Here is a 21,174-nt window from a genome sequence, read left to right as displayed (position 1 = left end):
TGCCGTTTCCGATGCTCAGCAGGAGTTTCTCTTTCTAGGGTTTTCATAAATAAACCATGCCAATATGGGCCACATTAATCACTTAAAAGGATGGAAGAGATCTTAACTATGGGAGGGAGCTGCAGTTTGAGTCTGCTAATGGCTCTGTACAATGATTTAATAAAATTTGTAAAGTGCTTTGGCTTCAATGTGGTTGAGAGGTTATATTAAAAATGCAAGATTCTTATTGTTATGGACATGCTTAGTCTGGAAGATTAGAAATCACAGACCAACTACATCTCAATGAAACTGAGGTACCGGGGGGGACGGGGGACGGGACAGGACTCAGAGACAGTTAGAAACCTTCACATAGCTAACATTAAGTGTAGCTTTTTCTCCAGCAGAATTAAGAGATGTGAGTTTAAAGCACAAATAGCCCAATCACAGGCTAAACATTTAACCTACATCTTGTTTTTTTTCTTTTTATGAACTGATATTTAAAGCCCTAAATGGCTTCGGTCCAGTATACCTGAAGGAGCGTCTCCACGCCCATCGTTCTACCTGGACACTGAGGTCTAGCGCCGATGGCCTTCTGGCGGTTCCCTCACTGCAAGAAGCCAAGTTACAGGGAACCAGGCAGAGGGCCTTCTCAGTAGTGGCGCCCGCCCTGTGGAACGCCCTCCCACCAGATGTCAAAGAGAACAACTACTACCAAACTTTTAGAAGACATCTGAAGGCAGCCCTGTTTAGAGAAGCTTTTAATGTTTGATGTATTAATATTTGGTTGGAAGCCGCCCAGAGTGGCCGGGGAAGCCCAGCCAGGTAGGTATAAACAAATTATTATTATTATTATTATTATTATTATTATTATTATTATTATTAGACATAGTGGAAGTCCCTGATTCAAATGTCGCCTCTGGCATGAACTCACTAGGTGGCGCTAGGTGAACCACTCTGTGAGCCTCAGTCTCCACATCCACAATATGGGGAATAATACTGTAGGGAGCTGCTTTACACCACCAGATCACAGGGCCCTCTAATGCAGAATGGTCAACAATGACTGGCTGCGGTTATTCAAGGTTTCAGGCAAAGAATATCCCCAGTCCTACCTGGGGATGCTAGAGATTGGACTTGAAACCTTCTGCATGCAAAACAGCTGCTCTACCACTAAGCAGTGATACAACTCCCAAGATGTAATAGGACTTTTCACGTTCTTCACCAGCAAAAGCAGCTGAGAATAGTTCATTAATGGAAGCTGTTCAGAGCCAGATTCTTACCTGGGGCGTCACAATATTTCTTCCCACCACTGAATGCCATATTTCAAAAACCCCTTTTCTATGAATCCCACATATTCTCCCCAAGTCAACACTGCCATCTTGGCAACAGCTCATCCAGGTTTCAGGTCAGGTTGTCTTCTAGCCTTACCTGGAGGTGCCAGGGACTGGCCAACCTTGGGACCTTCTGCATAGAAGCAGATGTTCTGTTGCTCCACAGCAGCCCATCCCAAGTATTCAATCTTATAAGAATGTAAGTATAGCCCTCTCCTCTCCCTCCTCTATATTGGCTTGCAGGGCTATTGTTAAGGCTGCTAACTAGCCAAGGCATCTAAAATGCTTTTAATCCGTGAAAGTGCTTTACAAATGTTAATAATAACGATGGTTCAATAAACTGGTTGTGCACAGCAGATTCATGGAGTGTATGTACAGTGTATGCAGAGAGGGTACATTTCTCCAGCCAGTGCGATGTACCTTCACATGCCATCATTTCCTATCTAATCCTTAAGTTCCTAATGGGCTCAGGAATGACTACAGACCTACCGCTGCTTTGTTAGTATTCCACACCATTGCTTCGCAGAGAGATCTTTCCAGGGGAGATCCGGCTCGCGTTTGCGTTGCTGTTATTATGAGCTGGGGTTTGCCTGCTCACGGGCTGGGCGCCTGCCCCCCCCCCCGCGCGTCACGCTGCTCCCGGCTGGGTAATTAGGGACAGCCCCCTGCTGCAAAGTGGCTGTCGCCGTTTCTCCCAGGCGCGGAGTTTGCCCTTGCCTGCTGTCACATGGGGAGGGGGTGTGTTAGCAGCTCAGAGACGCGGAGGGGAGCAGCCGGAGCAAGGCTGCAGCAGCAGCAGCAAGCAGAAGCCAGCAGCAGCAGCAGCAGCAGCAGCCTGAGCAAAAAGGCAGGGAGCTGTCCTCCCTCCTGGCTGCCTCCGGCACTTGTTATTCCCAGCCTGAACTTTTATGGGTGTGCTGAAAAGGAGGGTGAGGAAGGAGGTTTCTTTCTAGCGGAGCAGAAGGGCTGCAGAGCACCTGATTGCAAACGATGAGGCCGGTCGAAGCTGGGCATGGCATAAGAAAAGCGGCCAGGGAGCAAAGGAGCGCCCGGCACCGGCTGTGGTCACTGTGACTTGGCTCAGCCGCAGGCGCGCCTGCCTGCTGGGAAGAGGACTCGCTGCGCCCAGGAAGAAGCCACCCTCCGGGACCCTGGCTGGGTTTGCTGGTGAGACTGGCGGCGTGAGAGGAGCATGGAGCCCCGGCCACCTGCCCCCGGGGGCAGAAGGGGGGTCCGGAGAAGGGCCCGGGAGTGGCTGATCCCCCTCTGGCTCTGCGTGTGCGCCGCGGGGAGCTGCAGGGGGCAGGTGTATAAGCTCAGCCTGGCGGTGGACGAAGGGCTGCCCGCGGACACGCTGGTGGGGGACATCAGCGCAGGGCTGCCCCCCGGCGAAGGGCACCCCGGCGGCTTTTTCCTCTCGGAAGGCAGCGGCGAGTCGGCCGTGTTGGCGGATTTCCACGTGCACACGGACACGGGCATCATCCGCACGGCGCGGCTGCTGGACCGAGAGCGCCGGGCGCGCTACAGCTTCGTGGCGGCCACGCTGCGAGGGGAGATGGTGCAGGTGGAGATCACGGTCAGCGACGTGAACGACCACGAGCCGCGCTTCCCGCGGGACTGGGTGCGCCTCAACATCTCCGAGCTGAGCCCGCCCGGCAGCGCTTTCCGCTTGCCGGCTGCGCGCGATCCCGACGCCGACAGCTTCGGCACGCAGGGCTACTCGCTGCTGCCGCTGGATCAGGACCAGGATCGGGAGAAAGGTCCGCTTTTCCAGCTGCGCTCCGGGACCCCGCCGGATACCCTGGACCTGCTGCTGCTGCGCCGCCTGGACCGGGAGCGGGCGGAGACGCACCGCCTGCTGGTCGAGGCTTGGGACGGCGGAAGCCCCCGCCGGAGCGGCCGCCTGCGCGTGGAGATCCAGGTGGTGGACGAGAACGACAACGCGCCCGCCTTCGGGCAGAGCGAGTACCGCGCGCGGGTGCGGGAGGACGCGCCCGTCGGCAGCTCCGTGTGCCGCGTCTGGGCCAGCGACCCGGACCTGGGCGCCAACGGCGAGGTGCGCTACAGCCTGGCCCGCCGCCAGGGCGACCCTTCGGCCGCCTCCTTCTTCGAGGTGGACGAGCGCAGCGGGCTGCTGCGCCTGCGGCGGCCTCTGGACCGCGAGGCCCGCGCCCTCCACCGCCTGGCCGTGGAAGCCCGCGACGGCGGCGCGCAGCCCGAGCTGGCCACGGCCCTGGTGGCCGTCGAGGTGCTCGACGTGAACGACAACGCGCCCACCATCCACCTGCTCTACCTGAGCGAGGGCGGCGCCAGCGTGTCCGAGGGGGCGCAGCCGGGAGACTACGTGGCCCGCGTGTCGGTCTCGGACCCGGACGAGCCGGCGCCGGCGGGCGGCGTGGCGCTGAGCCTGCAGGGCGGCCGCGGCGCCTTCTCGCTGCGGCCTTCGGGCGGCGACGGCGGCGTCTCCTTCCTGTGCGTCGAGGGGCCCCTGGACCGCGAGAGGCGCGACGCCTACGAGCTCCGCCTGGTGGCCGTCGACTCGGGCGCGCCGCCCCTCTCCTCGCAGCGGGCGCTGCTCCTCCGCGTGGCCGACCTCAACGACCAGGCGCCCGCCTTCGCGCAGCCGCGCTACCGGGCCGCCGTCTCCGAGGCCGCCTCGCCGGGCACCGTGCTGCTGCGCCTCAGCGCCGCCGACGCCGACCAGCCGGGCTCGCGCAACGCCCAGGTGCGCTACGCGCTGGGCCCCGACCAGGCGCCCGCCGCCGCGCTCTTCCAGCTCGACCCGCTCAGCGGCGCCCTCAGCGTCCGCGCGCCTCTGGACCACGAGCGCCAAGCGGCGCTGGAGCTGCTGGTGCTGGCCAGCGACCTGGGCGAGCCGCCGCTCTCCGCCTCGTGCGTCGTCAGCGTGGCCGTGGAGGACGCCAACGACAACGAGCCCGTCTTCCAGCACCAGGTCTACAACGCCAGCCTGGCCGAGCACGCCCCGGCCGGCCACTGCCTCCTGCAGGTAACGGGGCGCGCCAGACCACGGGGAGAAAGGAAGCGCGTCCTTGGCTCCTTGGTTGTTTGGAGGGGAAGGGGGGGCGTTGCAAGGCCCTGAAGCCTGACAAGGTGCACCTGTTGAAATTCCTTCCTCTGCAAAGGAAGAGGACCTGCTGGTATAGGGCGATATGCAAATTTAATAAATAAATGACATAGAGGCCCTAAAAGTCTCCTCAGATGCTGTGGAGAGTCGAGGGATAGAAGCGCTTCTCTCCATTGCATCTGAGAGGACTTTGCAGGGTTGAACCCCACAAAGGAAATCTAGGGGGGGTTGTTCATAAGCAGCCAGTTGGGGGCCTCAAGCGGCATGTGGTACCCAATGCCAATGGAGTTATTTGGCAGCCCTGGAAGAAAATTCCTCAGGGGCCCTGGCAATACAAAAACCACAACAAACAAATAAAATGGTACCTCAGGTTACATACGCTTCAGGTTACAGACTCCGCTAACCCAGAAATAGTACCTCAGGTTAAGAACTTTGCTTCAGGATGAGAACAGAAATCGTGCTCCGGCAGCGTGGCTGCAGCGGGAGGCCCCATTAGCTAAAGTGGTGCTTCAGGTTAAGAACAGTTTCAGGTTAAGAACAGGCCTTCGAAACGAATTAAGTACTTAACCTGAGGTACCACTGCAACTGTTTCTGGCCCTTTCATTACACTCCAGCCTCCTGAGGTGACGTTCTGCCTCAATCTCCCTCTTGGCAGGGCTGGCCCGCCCTTGTCATGTGCAGCAGCCATTGCAGAGCAGATTGCCCCTTTTGCATAGCAGCCCAAACTTACTTTGTCTGTGCAGGGATATGTGCAAAATGTGATCCCGTGTGTGGCAGCAGAGAAGCACAGCTGACTGGCATTTGTATTGTGGGCCTGTGCCCCCGAGGTACCTAGCAACACTCCTGGATGAATGGTTGCAGGCAGTGATGCAACAGTTTCAGCTGGATTCAAACAAAGAGGAGAAAAGGGTGACATCTCCAAGGGATGATTTGGTTTGGCATGATGACAGCCTCTTTGACACTGTATTTTTAAGCAAGTGAGATAGCAGTGACCATTTCCTGGAAAAAAGATTTTTCTCTCTAGGTAGTGATGATCTTGCTGTTGGACCATGGTCTGGCTAAATAGCTTTGCCTTTTAAGTCACACAGTGATTCCTTCACTACATCCTAGTTATTTGCATAATTTAATATTGAGTCTTCAAATAAAAAGATAATTGCTAAGGAAGAATAGTTTCCCCCAGTTATAGCTTCTGTGCTGTTCCTTTCCTTTGTGATTCCTGAATACCATTCTCTCTTGATAAATTGTCTGGCTAAGTTTGGTTATGGAGTGAGAATTGACATTCCTGCATTATCCAAAGAGCAGGTGACTTCATATTTGGGTAGGGTGGTCGCCACTTGCAGCTAATTTTATGTTATCAAAGTATCATGACTCCCTTTTCCATCTTCAAACTTTTGTAAGCTCTTCAAGTGTTTCTGTGCGATGCTCTGGTTCGCCAGAAGCGGCTTAGTCATTCTGGCCACATGACCTGGAAGCTGTACGCCGGGTCCCTCAGCCAATAAAGCGAGATGAGCTCTGCAACCCCAGAGTCATCCATGACTGGACCTAATGGTCAGGGGTCCCTTTACCTTTACAAGCTGTGAGACCATCTTATTCTATTGACAAAACCAAAGTTTCAGGGCTAAATTCTGGCCTTGCTTGTAATGTGTGTTGTAGTGGACTTTTAAGTGTACAAAATGCTGAAACTGACTTAATTGCATATGAATAGCTCAGTCCCAGGGACTTGGACTGAATGAGTGAAGTTCAGTACTGTACTGGCGTTTACATTTCCCACCTCCTACAAGCTCAGGCAAACAATTTGCAAGAGATACATGCAAGTGTTAACTGTTCACTTATGTGCTCTCAGACGATTCACTGAATCCTTAGTGCATCCCTGGGGAGTCCTGTGGCTGTCAAAATGGCCCAATTTGTTCTGCTCATATGATGATTATGATGGTGACCTACTGTTGCCTCTCTTCATTCTTCTGTTATGCACTACAGTATCAGCACTGCATACAATGTTTCGGTCCTAGCTTGTGGAAACCTCTGTTTATAAACGAAAAGTGTAGCCATCAGTTCAAGCTCAGCCTAAACTCAAATTAGGCTTTAAATGCAGTTTACAAACTGGAGGTGTAGACCTCAGTTTCATTTAAAAGCTCAGTGTTTAGTTCAGTGTTAAAATCTAGGGTGTGAGTTTGAATAAGAGTACATTGAGTCAGATCCTTGCATTCACAGAGATGCTCTATGTAATTGCCATTCATTGTCCTCTGCTTTGATAAAAATCACTATCCCCACAGGACTCAGCTGACCTAAAGCCACCTTTAAATTTCTAATCACAAGTGTCAGCAGCTCAGTAGATCACACTCTTATTTTTAAGCGAGGTCCTCTTAATCTAACTGGTGGTAAGCAGAGGTTGTGGGGAGGTATCCAGGGGTATAAAAGTAAGGCAAGCTTATGAGAGACTGTACTTCACTGTGCTTAAGGGAAGCCGCAGCTGACAAAGTGTCAAGGTAAACAGTTTAGCAAATGGGCAAGTTAAGGCCCTTTCCAAGAAGAGGTAACCCATCTTACAGACCCCAACTTTGCACGTGAACAAGCCTAATAAACAAACAGTTGTGAAGGTAGAAAGCAAGCACTGGGCATGAAGGCTATCCAGTGTACCTGTCTGGTGGACAGAAATGACAGGTGTGGGCTTGGTACAATGAGCTCCTGGTTCTCGGGGGACAAATTTGTTCCCTTAGATGGCCAGGTTGTTGGCCTGGAAAAAGTTTGTGGTGTCAATCTGAGGATGAGGAGAATTAGATCCCAGAAGGGCCCATTCACCAAGGGTCGCACTGCTACCCTCCTGCACAGAGAATATGTCATTGGTTTTCGGTGGCCACTAGGCATGTTATCTGAATGCTGTTTCTAGAATCAAAGGTAGCATGCCTCTGAATGTCAGTTGCTGGGGATCAACAGCAGGAGAGGACAATTGCCCCTTTGTCTTGCTTACGGGTTTCTCAGAAGCATCTCATTGACCACCGTGGGGAATAGGATGCTGAATTAATAATAATAACAAATAAATTTTATTTATATCCCGCCCTCCCCAGCCGAAGCCGGGCTCAGGGCGGCTAACAACAATAAAATAGTACAAGATTCTAAAAACATTTCATTATAAAAATTAATTAAAATCAAATTGTTGGCAACCATTAAGCTAAAATTCTGTGGAGATTGCCAAAGGAGGGAGTCAGGCTGCACCCTGGCCAAAAGCCAGGTGGAACAGCTCTGTCTTACAGGCCCTGCGGAAAGATGTCAAGTCCCTCAGGGCCCTAGTCTCTTGTGACAGAGCGTTCCACCAGATTGGAGCCGCAGCCAAAAAAGCCCTGGCTCTAGTTGAGGCTTTGTCACAATACCAGCAGCAGTGTGATCCTAGCAGGTAAGGAACTTGTTGGATAAGATCCACATTGCAGGTGTGCATTGGCCAAGAATGTGACTTATGCTATCGATTTCTTTTAAAATATTTTATTGAAGTTTTAAATACAGAGAAACAACTCGGGGTCTGAAGAAGCTAAACACTTGTACAGGTGGTGTTACGGAACTTATTGCCATTTATTCTGCTATCAGTCTTCACTGTTTTGATGGTAATGATGCTGTTTGGTTGTGGAGGTCTTCTACAGACCTTCCTATTATTGTTCATCCCTTTGCATTGTATGCAGGTCCTATTGACTTACTCCTTGGTAAGCGTGTATAGGGTTGCTGACTTGGTCTCCCTTAATGTATGGCTGTCAGATTCGTCTTCGGAATTGCCCTTAAGCTTGTGGTTGGCAAGAGGTGTGCAGGGCACTGGATCAATAGACTGGAGTAGAAACTACATCAGCAACAGCATGAATGGAGCAGATATATGTGACTGGACAGGCTCCAAACCGAGTGGAGTTATTACCACAGCAGAAAGTCAGGCCAACAATGCACTCTAAAGGAAATATTTCATCAGTAGACAAACACATTACTTGCACAGGGAAAGTTTGAGTAATTTCTATAAGCACAGCCACATGCTAGTTGTTCTTACGCATTTTGAAAGGGCCAGATATTTTCCTTGTCTGTAATTAATGAGCACCATTTGGCAGAAAGGTGGGGTGCAAATTTAACAAATAACTGATATAAACAAATACAGATGTAGTAATTGAATAATTAGGCTCTAGTGTGCTGTGAATTATGTAACAGTGTTTTCCTAATGTGTTAAGTTTGATAAGGTGGAGCACTGCTCTGAAGCAATCCAGACAAATGCGATAAGATTTTCAGATTTTGAAAGGTTTGTTGGGAGCCTCTGAATGTCATTTGAGCCTCATTTCCTTATCTTTTCAGGTAAACTGTATTGTTTGTTAGTGTGGATGTGGTGTCCTCCATGTATGGCTTCACCTACCTTAATGTAGGTCTGACGATCTTTTTAGCCTTTCCCTGAAAATCTACATATTTAGTTGCTATTGTCAGGAACTTTCTTAACATTCAACCCATATCTACCTGGCTGTTAACTTCAATCTTGCTTCTTGTGACATCAGTGAATCCAGCAATCAGTTCTGTCTTCTAATATGCTTTTAATTTTTCTATAAACCAGGGGTGGGGAACCTCAGGCCTGGAGGCCAAATGTGGCTTTGCAGGCATCTCTTGGGACCTTCTCTAGGCCAGTCCTGCTCCATGCCTTCCTTGAAAACTTTTGCCTGATTGTCATGTGGTTTTGAGCTGTAGTGATGCATCTTCCTTGTTTGGGTGGAGAGAGGTGTGTGTGTGTGTGTGTATAAACCTCAGATCATATTGTACAAAGGTAAGCATTACATCCATCGCTCCACCTACTTCTGCCTCTGGCTTCACCAACCAATGGCGTACGGTCCCTGGAAGGTTCCCCACAAAGGAATGTTGCCCTTGGATTGAAAGAAGTTCCCTGCTGCTGCCATAAGCTGTTAGCAAATTGTTAAATATTTTCTGTGCTTAACCCCAGGCAGATCCTTCAGCTTTTTGCTTTCAGAATCACTTTGTAGATCTTTCATGACCCATAAAACTCTCTCTATGATTTAATGTACCAAGCACTTTATCCTGCTTTGTGTGAGCTGATAGAATCTTTCCTAAGTTCGCCAATGGATCCAGAGTGTTATGTTGGTGATATGTAGATAATATGTTTGATTTTATGAAGTGTGCTGCCATACAGAATTATAGGGCAGTGGTGGGGAGCCTTTTTCAGCCTGAGTGCATCTTTCTATGATGGGCAACTTTCAAGGGGCTGCATGCCAGCTGTTGGAGCAGGGGGACAACGGTAAAAGTGGGTGAGGCCAGAGGTGAAAGATGGGAGGGGCAACAACTGTGAGGTTTTTTTAAATACTAGGCCACATTCCAGCTGGACAAAAGCCAGAGGTCTCTCTACCCCCCCCTCCCCATCTATCTGTGCTGTTACACAAGGCACATTGTCACAGGTTAAGGACACATTTCCAACCAGGCAAAAGCACTTGACGAGGATGCAAAACTGGACCAGTGAGGGGTTTAGTCCTGAGGGCTAAAAAGAGGGAGGCCCAGAAACTGAGGTTCCTCTCCCCTGCTTATAGGGAAACTGCTAGGAATAGGAAATTACACCATCCCCAGGTCTCTAAATGCTGGATTTAGATCTACGTGTGGAAACAAAAGAATTGATGTAGATTCCAGAGATCAATATCAGTGTTGTAGATCTGAGGAGTATTGAAGCCAGTTGCTAATTTATGGTATAAGCCAGAGTTTCGGTGACTTCAGATGCTGCTGCCCACATTCATTGTCCAAAGCCAAAGTGTTGTATTTCCATGGAGAGATGTGTGTGCTACAGATGTGGAAATGCTATAAGCACAGTCCTTTATGGGGGGAGACGGTCTCAGCTTCGGATAGCCTTAATAAGCGTGCAGAAAGGACAGTTCGCTCCTGCTCACTTTCTCTTGTTTAGAACATCTGAAGCCACTCAAGGCCAGCATTTCTTGTAAGCAGACCTTGAAATCTTGTTAAGATTCAGCTCTATAACTCTAGGAAAGGAGAAGCTGCTCTTGCATCCACCCTTGTTCCTCCTATAAGAATGGAACATTTGCAGTCTACTGAAAAAGAAGGCATGTCTTTCAGCATGAAGATAGTGTGGGGTTTTGGCCAATAGGCAGCGCTCAAAGCTTCCAGCAGCACCAATGGAAATAATTTTAAAAATAAAATAAAATAAAAACATGCAAATTATGCATAGTGCTTGCTGTTGGTGAAACCTCTGATCAGAAAAGATTCCATCTGCATGCAATTTTGATATAATCTTTTTTCATTTGGGTTCCATGGTGTAAGAGATTGAAAGCACTTTTTTTTTCTTTAAAAGCAACTGGACAAACTTTAATTGTTGAAAGGCTGCAAATGTTCCGGACAAGAAAGCAGATGATTGTAGGTGGCCTGCGCTCAAGGTATTCCTAGTCTGTCAAAACCATTATGCCCAGGCGCAGCAGTACAGTGGTACCTCGGGTTACATACGCTTCAGGTTACAGACTCCGCTAACCCAGAAATAGTACCTCGGGTTAAGAACTTTGCTTCAGGATGAGAACAGAAATCGTGCTCCGGCGGTGTGGCAACAGCCCCATTAGCTAAAGTGGTGCTTCAGGTTAAGAACAGTTTCAGGTTAAGAATGGACCTCCGGAACGAATTAAGTACTTAACCCGAGGTACCACTGTAAATGTATTTCGTCACCCCTATTCCTAGTGATTGGACAACTGTCCAGAGCATCTTTGTGAGAGGCATAAGAACCTGTTGAACCTCTAAGTGACAGACAGCATAGATACTTGTGCTTATTGCTCCTGTCATTATGTGCGTGTATGTATTGGAAAGGTTTCTGAATCTGGGAGACTCATGGAATATGAAATAGAGTCCTGGGTAACAGTTTTGTAGCCTCTTTGTGCAATAAGGTTTTAATTGTACCTCTTGAACAATAAGTAGGGGTTTCTTTTTGTTTGTAGATTTTCATAATTAAAAATTGAGCGTTTTTGCTTTTGTAGTTTTTATACTTAAAAAAAACCAAGCCTTTTGGATGAATGGCAAATTTATTAATTTCCCCCCTGAGCATCTCATAATTCCATTGAACTTGCTCCATGCTATTACTATTAGATTAATAATGTTAATCGGATTAATAATGAAATATCTGGGTGTTGTTGTTTTTTTGCCAAACTAATGCAAATACTTAAACAGGGAGAAATCATTGATTCCAATGGGTGTGGGGCAATGCTCTGCTCATTGCTCATTCTATGCTGTGTCACTTGGTACCCTAATTTACATTTTACTGAATTCCCTGGTCCATGACTTGAATTAAGGTTCAATCAATTGGCTGCGGCAATATGACCTTCCCAAGGTCATTCTGTTTTCTGCTTACAAGCCAATCTTTTCTTGTCACCGTAGTCTTGATAAACACACATTTTGAAGTGGAATTAAAAGACAGCCAAATATATCTCATTAGCATTTCCCCCCCTTGAAGTTAATGTGCCTTTTCAGATTTAAATAAATCTTCCACGTCTGCATTAAATCTTTCTTGTGGTGCTTTTATACATGTACAGTGACATTTGACCCATTGTTTCAGCTTGGCATTAGCGACCATGTATTGAGGAAAAAGTGCTGAAGCTGATTCATTTTGTTTCAGGCAGTGTTCTTTTTAAAAATACAATAAATTTAATGGGAGTAGTTGTGATATGATTTCAGGTTCGTTGTTACACCTTCCAGAGGGGTAATTTGTTGCAGTAGAAACAATAAAGTCTTCTTGTACTTTAAATATTAATTACATTGCCCAGGACCCAATTTCCTGTTGAGCCACCTTTTCCTGCATTAATCCACCTGTTGATTGAAATCCTGCTACCTAAGTATGGTGGGTGGTGACCAGGCAAGGAACCTTTCTCACTTTCAGAATGGCCTTCCAGGAAGTCCCACCAAGCTTCCTCATTACTATCATTTAGATGCCAAGAGAACACATTTCTGTTTCCCCAGCTTTTTAAGTATGGCTAATGTTTGCATTTTTAACTGAGAGCAGCATTGATCTTTTACTATCAGTTTTAATGGACTGTTGCTATATAGTATGCTGTGTGTATTATTTGTTTAATTATTTGCTATTTTTATGGTACTTCTGTTATATCTTACTACAGTGGTACCTCGGGTTACATACGCTTCATACTCTTCAGGTTACAGACTCTGCTAACCCAGAAATAGTACCTCAGGCTAAGAACTTTGCTTCAGGATGAGAACAGAAATCGTGCTGCGGCGGCACGGTGGCAGCGGGAGACCCCATTAGCTAAAGAGGTGCTTCAAATTAAGAACAGTTTCAGCTTAAGAATGGACCTCCAGAACGAATTAAGTACTTAACCCGAGGTACCACTGTACTTTGTTAGCTGTGCTGGAAACCTACGTTTATATATTTAAGATTTATTTTTTTGCACTATAGTTCTGCTTCATCAGATGTAACCATACCATGTTATGATTGGTTTAGAGCAGGGGTTCGTGGTCTGCAAGCCTCATGCTGGTGGTCTGTGGAGTGTCCATGAAGAACGGCGAGAGGATCAGCAGCCCCACCATTCTGAAGTTTTACACTGTATGTTGTTGCAGGATAGAACTAGGTTTTCAACGTCCCCACTGCAGTTGGCAGGGCGGCCTGCATTCCGCTTGTCTCATGCTGCCTTTTCTTTCTGAGTCTACTTCATTTTGGAGGCAGGGAAGATTACTGGACGTGGAAAGTCCCTGAGAGGAGCGAAAATGGTAGCAGAGCCAGTGTGGTGTAGTGGTTAAGAGCGGTAGTCACGTAATCTGGGAAACCGGGTTCGCGTCTCCGCTCCTCCACATGCAGCTGCTGGGTGACCTTGGGCCAGTCACACTTCTGTGAAGTCTCTCAGCCCCACTCACCTCACAGAGTGTTTGTTGTGGGGGAGGAAGGGAAAGGAGAATGTTAGCCGCTTTGAGACTCCTGAAGGGGAGTGAAAGGCGGGATATCAAATCCAAACTCTTCTTCTTCTTCTTTGCCATCTAACCCTAGAAGGCAGGTAGCTGGCATTCAAGAAGGTTGTACTTACATGTTTTCTCCATGAGTGGCATCTGTTCTGGTGGTTCTGGTTCTGGTGGCTCTTCCCACTCTTCCTTTCAATGTTGGTGCACGTGTTCCAGCGGCCTGTCAGTCAGTCATTCAGACAAGCAAGGGCTTGACAAACTGTGCTGTTAATTCCCAATTGCAACTGTGGTCGCTCCAATCTTATGTCGTACAAGTGTCCTCCCTTTGTTTTGTAGCCCCCTTTAAGGTATCATGGTTCTCCCCCTGCACTTCAAAGTGGAAATTTCCTTTCGTCCTCAAGAGTCTGGATGTTCTCAATGTGAATGGTATTGTCTACGTCAAGGGACTAAGATAACAAGGGATAAAACTAATGAGAGGTTTCAGAGCTGCAAACCTATAGAACAACTATTAGGCTTCCTTTTGAGGAAAGGTGCATGGGATCCAGCTTCTAAGGCTGCAGTCCTATACACACCTACAACTGATCTTGGTGGAGCCTATTTCCAAGTAAATACTCATGGCATCAGTGTAACAGAATTCAGATTCTAATCCAACAAAATGCAATAGAAATAAAAGAGGCAATAAAAATTCAATTACAGCATTCAGCACAGTGCATTACAATTGCTACAATAGACAGAAAATTCATCAAGTGGTCTGCCAACAATTTTCAAGTGGTCCATGGGCAGTGAAGGAAATCACTGGTTTAGAGATATTACATCCTCGTCTCTAGTTTGGACTGTGGGCTAGTGAGGTCTGGGAGGCTTCAGGTTGGATTGTTGGCTGCTAGAGCTTGGTGTTGGCAAAAGGTATGACAGTTTCATTTCTTGGGATGCTCTTTAAAGCAGTATTTTTTGGCAATTACTGACAACAGAAGTTAGTCCAAATCTGCCTGTTTCCTGAAACTTCAGCTTTACACTATGTAAGCTTTGCTATTATTGTCACTCCTACCGTGGCAACAAATTCATGTTAAACGTTCTCTATTTCTAAGAGCAGTGATTTAAAAAAATTCAGCTTAGGGGAATGGGAAAGCTGAATAGGATTCAGGATTGATCTTCAGTTTAGTTGATACTATTTTTTTTACCTCTCTTTCTCTCTCTGTTTTTCATGGGCAGTAATTACTACAGGGGTTTGCAACAGTATTATGCTGTGCTTCTGTTGATAAGCTATACAGGGCAGTCATGGCCGGAACAAAGACCTGTTTTCTTCCTAAAACTCCAAGCCCACCTTCTTAAGTCAGTGCAAATGAACATGAGCAGATGCAAAATCATGGTTCAAGAGGCAGAGACAATTGTCCGCAGTACTCCATGAACCATAAACTAGGATGATCTGCACACACATGTAATAATAATAATAATAATAATAATAATAATAATAATAATAATAATAATAAATTTATTTGTACCCCACCTATCTGACTGGGTTGGCCCAGCCACTCTGGGTAGCTTCCAAAATAAAAACATAATGGAATATTCAGTCAGCTGCTACTTGCGAAACCGGTCTTCTTCTAGGGCTGTTATGAAATCTGCCCTCCAGTTTCTTAGAAATTTTCTTCCTTGGCCAAAGGGGCTTCCATTTTCGTACCTCATTCTTGTGGCACTGAATTTTGAACTTGCCTTAATGATGTGAGGTGGGTAAAAGTGGTGTGTGTGTTTTCTTTCTTTCTAGTAAATACTTCTCTAGCACTCTGTAGCTTTCTTGGCTGTCCAGACTTCCTGAACTGAAAAAAAAAGCCCTGTGAGAGTAGTTAACTCATGATGTCTTCCCCTCCACTTTGATTGCCGTAGGGGCATCTGTGGAGGCTGCAGAGTAGTGGGATGAATTGTAAAATGAAATAAAGGATCCCCACAAATTCTCCACTCATGAGAAGTTCACTGAATTTCCCCCTCCTCTTTGATACTTTTAAAATGCAATTTATTTGTTTACTAACTGATGCAGAATGGTTGGTGGGGAGAATGCAGGAGACATTTTTGGCACAATGCTACCTTCATTAATCTCCAGTTATCTCTGTTTAATCTTTACTCCAGATTGGAGAGTTCACAGGCACACAGATGGTGGGCCTCTTTCCTCCCCTCAACTTTTTCTGAGTTGATTTCTGCCCCAGTTGATGACAAGCTCTGGCTTCGTCTGTCATAACCTGGGGAAAGAGAGAAGAGGCATGGGTAGATCTTTCTTTTTTTAAGTGTTTGTAGTCTGGACCATAGGTATTTGCTGGACTGGACTGATTAACAGTATGCTTCATTTAACAGAATCCAACCCTGGGTTCCTGAGCATCTTTTGTACACTGTTTATGTCCTCATTGCCTCAAGATTATTTACCTGATCCAAATCTGAGACAGGCATTCCACTTGAACATGTGTCCTTGCAACCTCTGCAAGCTTGTGTGTGAGAGGGAAGTACTTCATTTTTTCTTCTTCATGTGCCCGAAATAAGCTATGATAAACTTCATCCCTGAGGAAAGGAACTAAGAACAAATTAAACCCAGCACTTTAGAAGGTAAACAAACAGAAATAAAAAAGAGGAATTGGAAAAACAGCAATGGCACCAAATAATAAACAGAAATTGATGGTCTCTTGAACATTTCATGGTATGCACAGAAACAACAAATAAGACTTTATTAACATTTCTAATAAAGGCAGCTGATGTTCATAATGCTAATGTCAGCCAGGTCAGCATGGGTAATAAGTTTGCCTTTTATCTTAAAAATTTGTTCTAGATTGACAGCCTGAGCAGAAACCCAAAGCTATTATTCTTTCTAAATGAGGGCTACAGAACATTTGCTGTAGCTGTTCTGCAGCTGTGGGACAGAGTATATGATCAATAGGAAAACAATGTCCTTCTGGTGACATGTTTGATGAGCACCTAGACACATTGACTGACTCATTAAGTAAGTTTGACTCTGCATCTCACCTCTATTCCTAAAGCAGGAGTAGGGAAGTAGATCTGGCTGGTGGGCTGGATCCTTATCTTCCCCCATCTCCTGCAGGTCAAGTATGACAGGTGAGGGTGGCTACCTATCAATCACGTGAAGTCATAACGATGTCACAAGTCGAGCATGTTAAACCAGCAACAAAGCCACAAAATTATTTTGCTTCATTTCTAAAACAAATTTAGTAAAATAGCAAAAATAAATGCTTTTTTTCCTTTTTTAAAAATGAGAAAATAAATAAATTTTAAACTAAATAGCTCATGCTCACAAGTCCCCCACCCCCATTAAAAACCAGCATCTGGGAATCTTGTTCTTCCTCCATACTCCAAAATCCTGTATGGAGTAGTTTGGTAAAATGATGTTTACTATACATTTGTAAAGTAATTTATGTACAGGCTGTGATATACTTTCACTTCTGAATAGTCTTTGAAATGTTATGAGGCACAGTAAAAAGTAACATGTTTTATCTTATGCCAATAACCACTCAGTCTAATGACGTATGTGGTGATGTGATAGCTTTTGTATGAAGGCAACCATAAAATGTATTGTATGACACATGGATTTTTAATACTGGTTTAGTTAATTTAAGGAATCATAAACTCCGTGATAGAATAGACGTATTATATAGGATCCAGCCCACAAAACTGTTAAAGCTGAAGTATTAGCATGTGAGATCAGGACTGGAGAAATTGCCTATGAGCTGGTATAAAAATGTGATGGGGTCAGCTCTGCTCCAGAATCTGTTTTTGGTTTTTTTAAAAAGGGAAAATGTGTAGGCACCATCCCCATCAAGAAAGCATTTAGTTAATTAATTAATATATTTATATACCACTTTTCTCCCAAGTTGGGATTCAAGGTGCCTTGCAATGTGTAAAATACAAAGCAATAAAAACAAACTAGCTGAAAACAATAATTAAAATACATCAAAACGCACTTAAAATTAGCATTGTCTGACCTTAATTGTCGAAGGCCTGTCTGAATAAGAAAGTCTTAGGCTGCTGGAAGAGGGATAACCAAGAGGGAGCCAGTCTAACCTCTCTTGGGAGGGAATTCCATAATACGGGATGAGCCACAGCCATGCTTCTGATGTTGATGAGAATGAGAGAATGTGCTCAACGGAGGTCGGCAGGTTGGTATAGGGAGCGATTCTAGCAGTGATTCTCCGGGTTCTCTGGCAGCAGTTTTTCCCTGGCTTACCTGGAGGCACTAAGGAGTGAACCTGGGATCTTTTGCAACCAAAACATGTGCTTTACCACAGAGCTATGGCTCTTCCCCAGCCCCACCACTAGAATTTCTTCCACTGGTATATTTCTGAATCCAATCCATTCTTAAGTTTCAGGAAGACAGAGCAATTCTCCTCTATAATAAACCTTAGATTTTTATTATTTTGGTATGATTTTCTTTTGCCTATTGTGTTTAGAGTTTATATCAGGCATAGGCAAACTTGGCCCTCCAGATGTTTTGGGACTACAAGTCCCATCACCCCTAGCTAACAGGATCAGTGGTCAGGGATGATGGGAACTGTAGTCTCAAAACACCTGGAGAGCTGAGTTTGCCTATGCCTGGTTTATATTATACATAGTTAAGGTTTTTTTTATCGGTGGTGATAAAGCCTCTCGCTTAGCTGCCCTTGCACTATGGTGAAGGGAGCGGAAGGCACAAGTGCCTTTTCCCATCATTTTATGGTACTTTCACTGACCCTGGTTTATACGTTTCTCCAATAGCCAGTCAGATCCTGCTGGAGGCGGGGCAGTTATATGAGGATGAGGCTAGGAGAACAGGGGGCAAAGAAAGCATTAGGCCAGGGCTGGGGAACCTATAGTCACCTAGTTGTTGTCTGCCAACATTGCCAGTGGTCAGGAATGGCAGGAGCTGTGGCCCTTCAGTTGCTATTGGATTCCCAAGTTTCCAACCCCTGTTCTAGGCCATGGAAGGACTGCTTTATGCACAGTGAAGTTGTTGACATTAGCTGCTATTTTGAGGGTCCAGAAGCCCAAAAGGCCCAAAACGGTCGGGATACATTGATGTATTTCTCTCACTGTTCACATAGCCCTGTTAGATTGCCATGTTTTTCAGTTCATGCTATATGATGTGTGACTTCTGTTATGTCTGCTCGTGACATAAGCACAAGGTCACTGTGCAGCCCATGTCACATCATGTTTTGGTGATGATGTGTTACCATTACTGTTGGCGTGCTTCTCACAAAGTAGCTTTCACACTGTTTCCCCTCTAATGCATTGGCATCTAGGACACTGTTATTTATATAAATATGCTGCAAATGTGTGCCCTACCAGAATGGATTCAGCAAAGTTCAGTTATTCATGAAATTAGAATGTTTTTAAAGAATTCTCTTCCTGGAAATGTAGACCCAAACCCAATATTCTTTGTACTCTTCTTCCTTATCACTTCTGCTGTGCTTCTGAGAGTGCAAAGTGCTTTATTTTACTTTTTTAGCAATTAGACTCTTCAGACTTTTTGGAGATGAAGGAATTCTTGAACTCATCATCATTATTATTTTTCTGCCCGCAGAAGCAAAGGACCGATAAAGCCTGAATTTGCAAAGCATATTCGTTTGTATTCCTAAGACGAAAGTTTTCAGTGTCCATTAAATATTTTGCTGACTTAGTGAATCTAGATTAATGGCTAAAAATAGAGTTTTGAGAGAAGTGGGCAGGAAAGGCTTTGATTAGGTGAAGAAGAGGAAATACGATGGATGATGAGTCTTCCACAGTTAGCGCTTAAAAAAGACAAATCTCCCTGGAGAATTCCACATTCTTTTAGTGTGCCATAAATGTCAGGCGCAGTCGAGACCACAGAAAATGGATAGTATGGAACGTTCCTAGATTTGCCTTAAAGAAAGAAGGCTGAATTCTGTAACTGAGTAACAGTGATAATATTCTTTTCCTATATTTATATTTTCCCCAAGAGGCATAATAGGCAGTCAAAAGCTGTTGGGTTTTTATTTATTTATTTATATACATTTGTAATCTTTGAGCTGGAGGAGACTCTTGAGAGTCCCATGGACTGCAAGAAGACCAAACTTATCCATTCTGAAGGAAATCAGCCCTGAGTGCTCATTGGAAGGACAGATCCTGAAGCTGAGGCTCCAATACTTTGGCCACCTCATGAGAAGGGAAGACTCCCTGGAAAAGACCCTGATGTTGGGAAAGATGGAGGGCACAAGGAGAAAGGGATGACAGAGGATGAGATAGTTGGATAGTGTTCTCGAAGCTACCAGCATGAGTTTGACCAAACTGCAGGAGGCAGTGGAAGACAGGAGTGCCTGGCGTACTCTGGTCCATAGGGTCACGAAGAGTCGGACACAACTAAATGACTAAACAACAAATCTTTGAGCTCTTAGCAACATGTACCTTAGAAGAGTTCAGGGGTGGATGAGTTCAGAGATTGTAGCAAGTATTTTCTTTCAGGGTGGGGGGAGATGGGGGTATTCAAGCCCATCTGGAGGTGCAAGTAGACTTTGTTAGGAAAAATACAGGGCTCCTTACATTAATGCTATGCTTTTAATTACCCTCCCCCCACCCATTTCCCATTAGCTCTGCAAGTGTGGGGTTTGGATCATTTGCTTAGCCTTTAAAGTCACTCTTCTCCAGCTCAGGAATTATCCCCCTTTAATTGCCTCTCACATTTCATGGACCGAGTCAGGTACTTGCTTTGATTTAGCAGAGAAGAGTATTGGATCTCTTAAGAATTCTAACAGCACTATTTCACACGCATTTGTGTTCAGGAGTTTGCTTCGGGATTTGGAATGAAGTGGTGCCATCAATATGCTGATTACATCCTATTTTGTTTCTCTTTTTCGCTGGATCCAGAGTTGAGAGCAATGGATATCCAACACAGGGATCAGTGGGTCAGGAGGATGCTGTTTAACCTGTGCTGGGTGGTGGTTATATGTGATCTGTTCTGAAAAATTAGAATCGTCTTCCAGGTCCAATTTAGCATGTTAAGTATTAACCAAAAGCTCTAAATGGCCAAGACCTCAGATTATTTGAAGGACTGTCTGCTCCCTTTCAACCTGCCTGGTACTTAGGCCTTAAAAAATCAACAACACACAAAGTAGTTCTGATCTTTTAACCTTTTACCACCAGCCTTTAGAAGGTAAGGCAGATGTTGACAGAAGAAACCTATAACTCACACACCCTAGGCATCTTGCCAAACAATGTTTAATTAAGGCAATGCTGCTATTATTTAATTATTTTAAAGAGTTTTTTATTAATATTATTCGTTTAGATGTCAAGTGAATATGGTACAATTGCATCTTCACAATAGGGATGTGGGATTGGACATGTTTTGTTTCATTAAAAAAAGCTGTTTTAGAAATGCCATTTTATAGCTATTTTGCCTTGTAAAGATTATGGAATTATGAAATATGCTGACCAAAAATGATGAGTAAAAGGTAATGGTAAAGGACCCCTGGACGGTTAAGTCCAGTCAAAGGCGACTCTGGGGTTGCTGAAGGTGATGGACTATATGGAATTGGCAGAAATGACTGGCAAAATCCGAGACCAGGGAGAGGAACTGGTGGAGGAAGATTGGAAGAAATTTAAAGACTATCTGCAGAAATACTGTAAAATTAATGAATGTTAAAATGATGTTGGACTGAAAAGAAGTGGTTTTGGTAATAAGGTTAATAAGAATAGGTTAATATAGATAGTTATACGGATTAAAATATATAGTTATAATAGGTTAAGATACAGGGTAAAGATAAATGAAAGAGGGTAAGGATTTGCTGAAAAGACTTTGAAAATGGGAATACAAAAGGGGAGGTGTGAGGAGGTCAAGAAAATAAGCAAATGAGCTTAAAGATACTGAAAAATGGATTTATTCTTTTTAAA

The 21,174-nt window shown here is 45.5% G+C and overlaps 1 protein-coding gene across 1 annotated transcript in view; it reads left to right on the top strand.

The window, feature by feature from the left end:
• Nucleotides 1–842: 842 nt before the first annotated feature.
• Nucleotides 843–21,174, top strand: part of DCHS2 (dachsous cadherin-related 2) — a 114,936-nt gene continuing 94,604 nt past the window's right edge. Inside the window, exon 1 of the mRNA XM_083519842.1 lies at nucleotides 843–4,314. Within this exon, the coding sequence (XP_083375968.1) occupies nucleotides 2,500–4,314 (1,815 nt within the window). The 5' untranslated portion in view covers nucleotides 843–2,499. The remainder of the gene's footprint in view (nucleotides 4,315–21,174) is intronic.

Source organism: Podarcis liolepis, assembly GCF_965112155.1.
Source record: "Podarcis liolepis genome assembly, chromosome: 9".
Lineage (NCBI taxonomy): Eukaryota > Metazoa > Chordata > Lepidosauria > Squamata > Lacertidae > Podarcis > Podarcis liolepis.
Note: the sequence above shows the minus strand (reverse complement) of the source record. Positions and strands in the feature narration are given on the sequence as shown.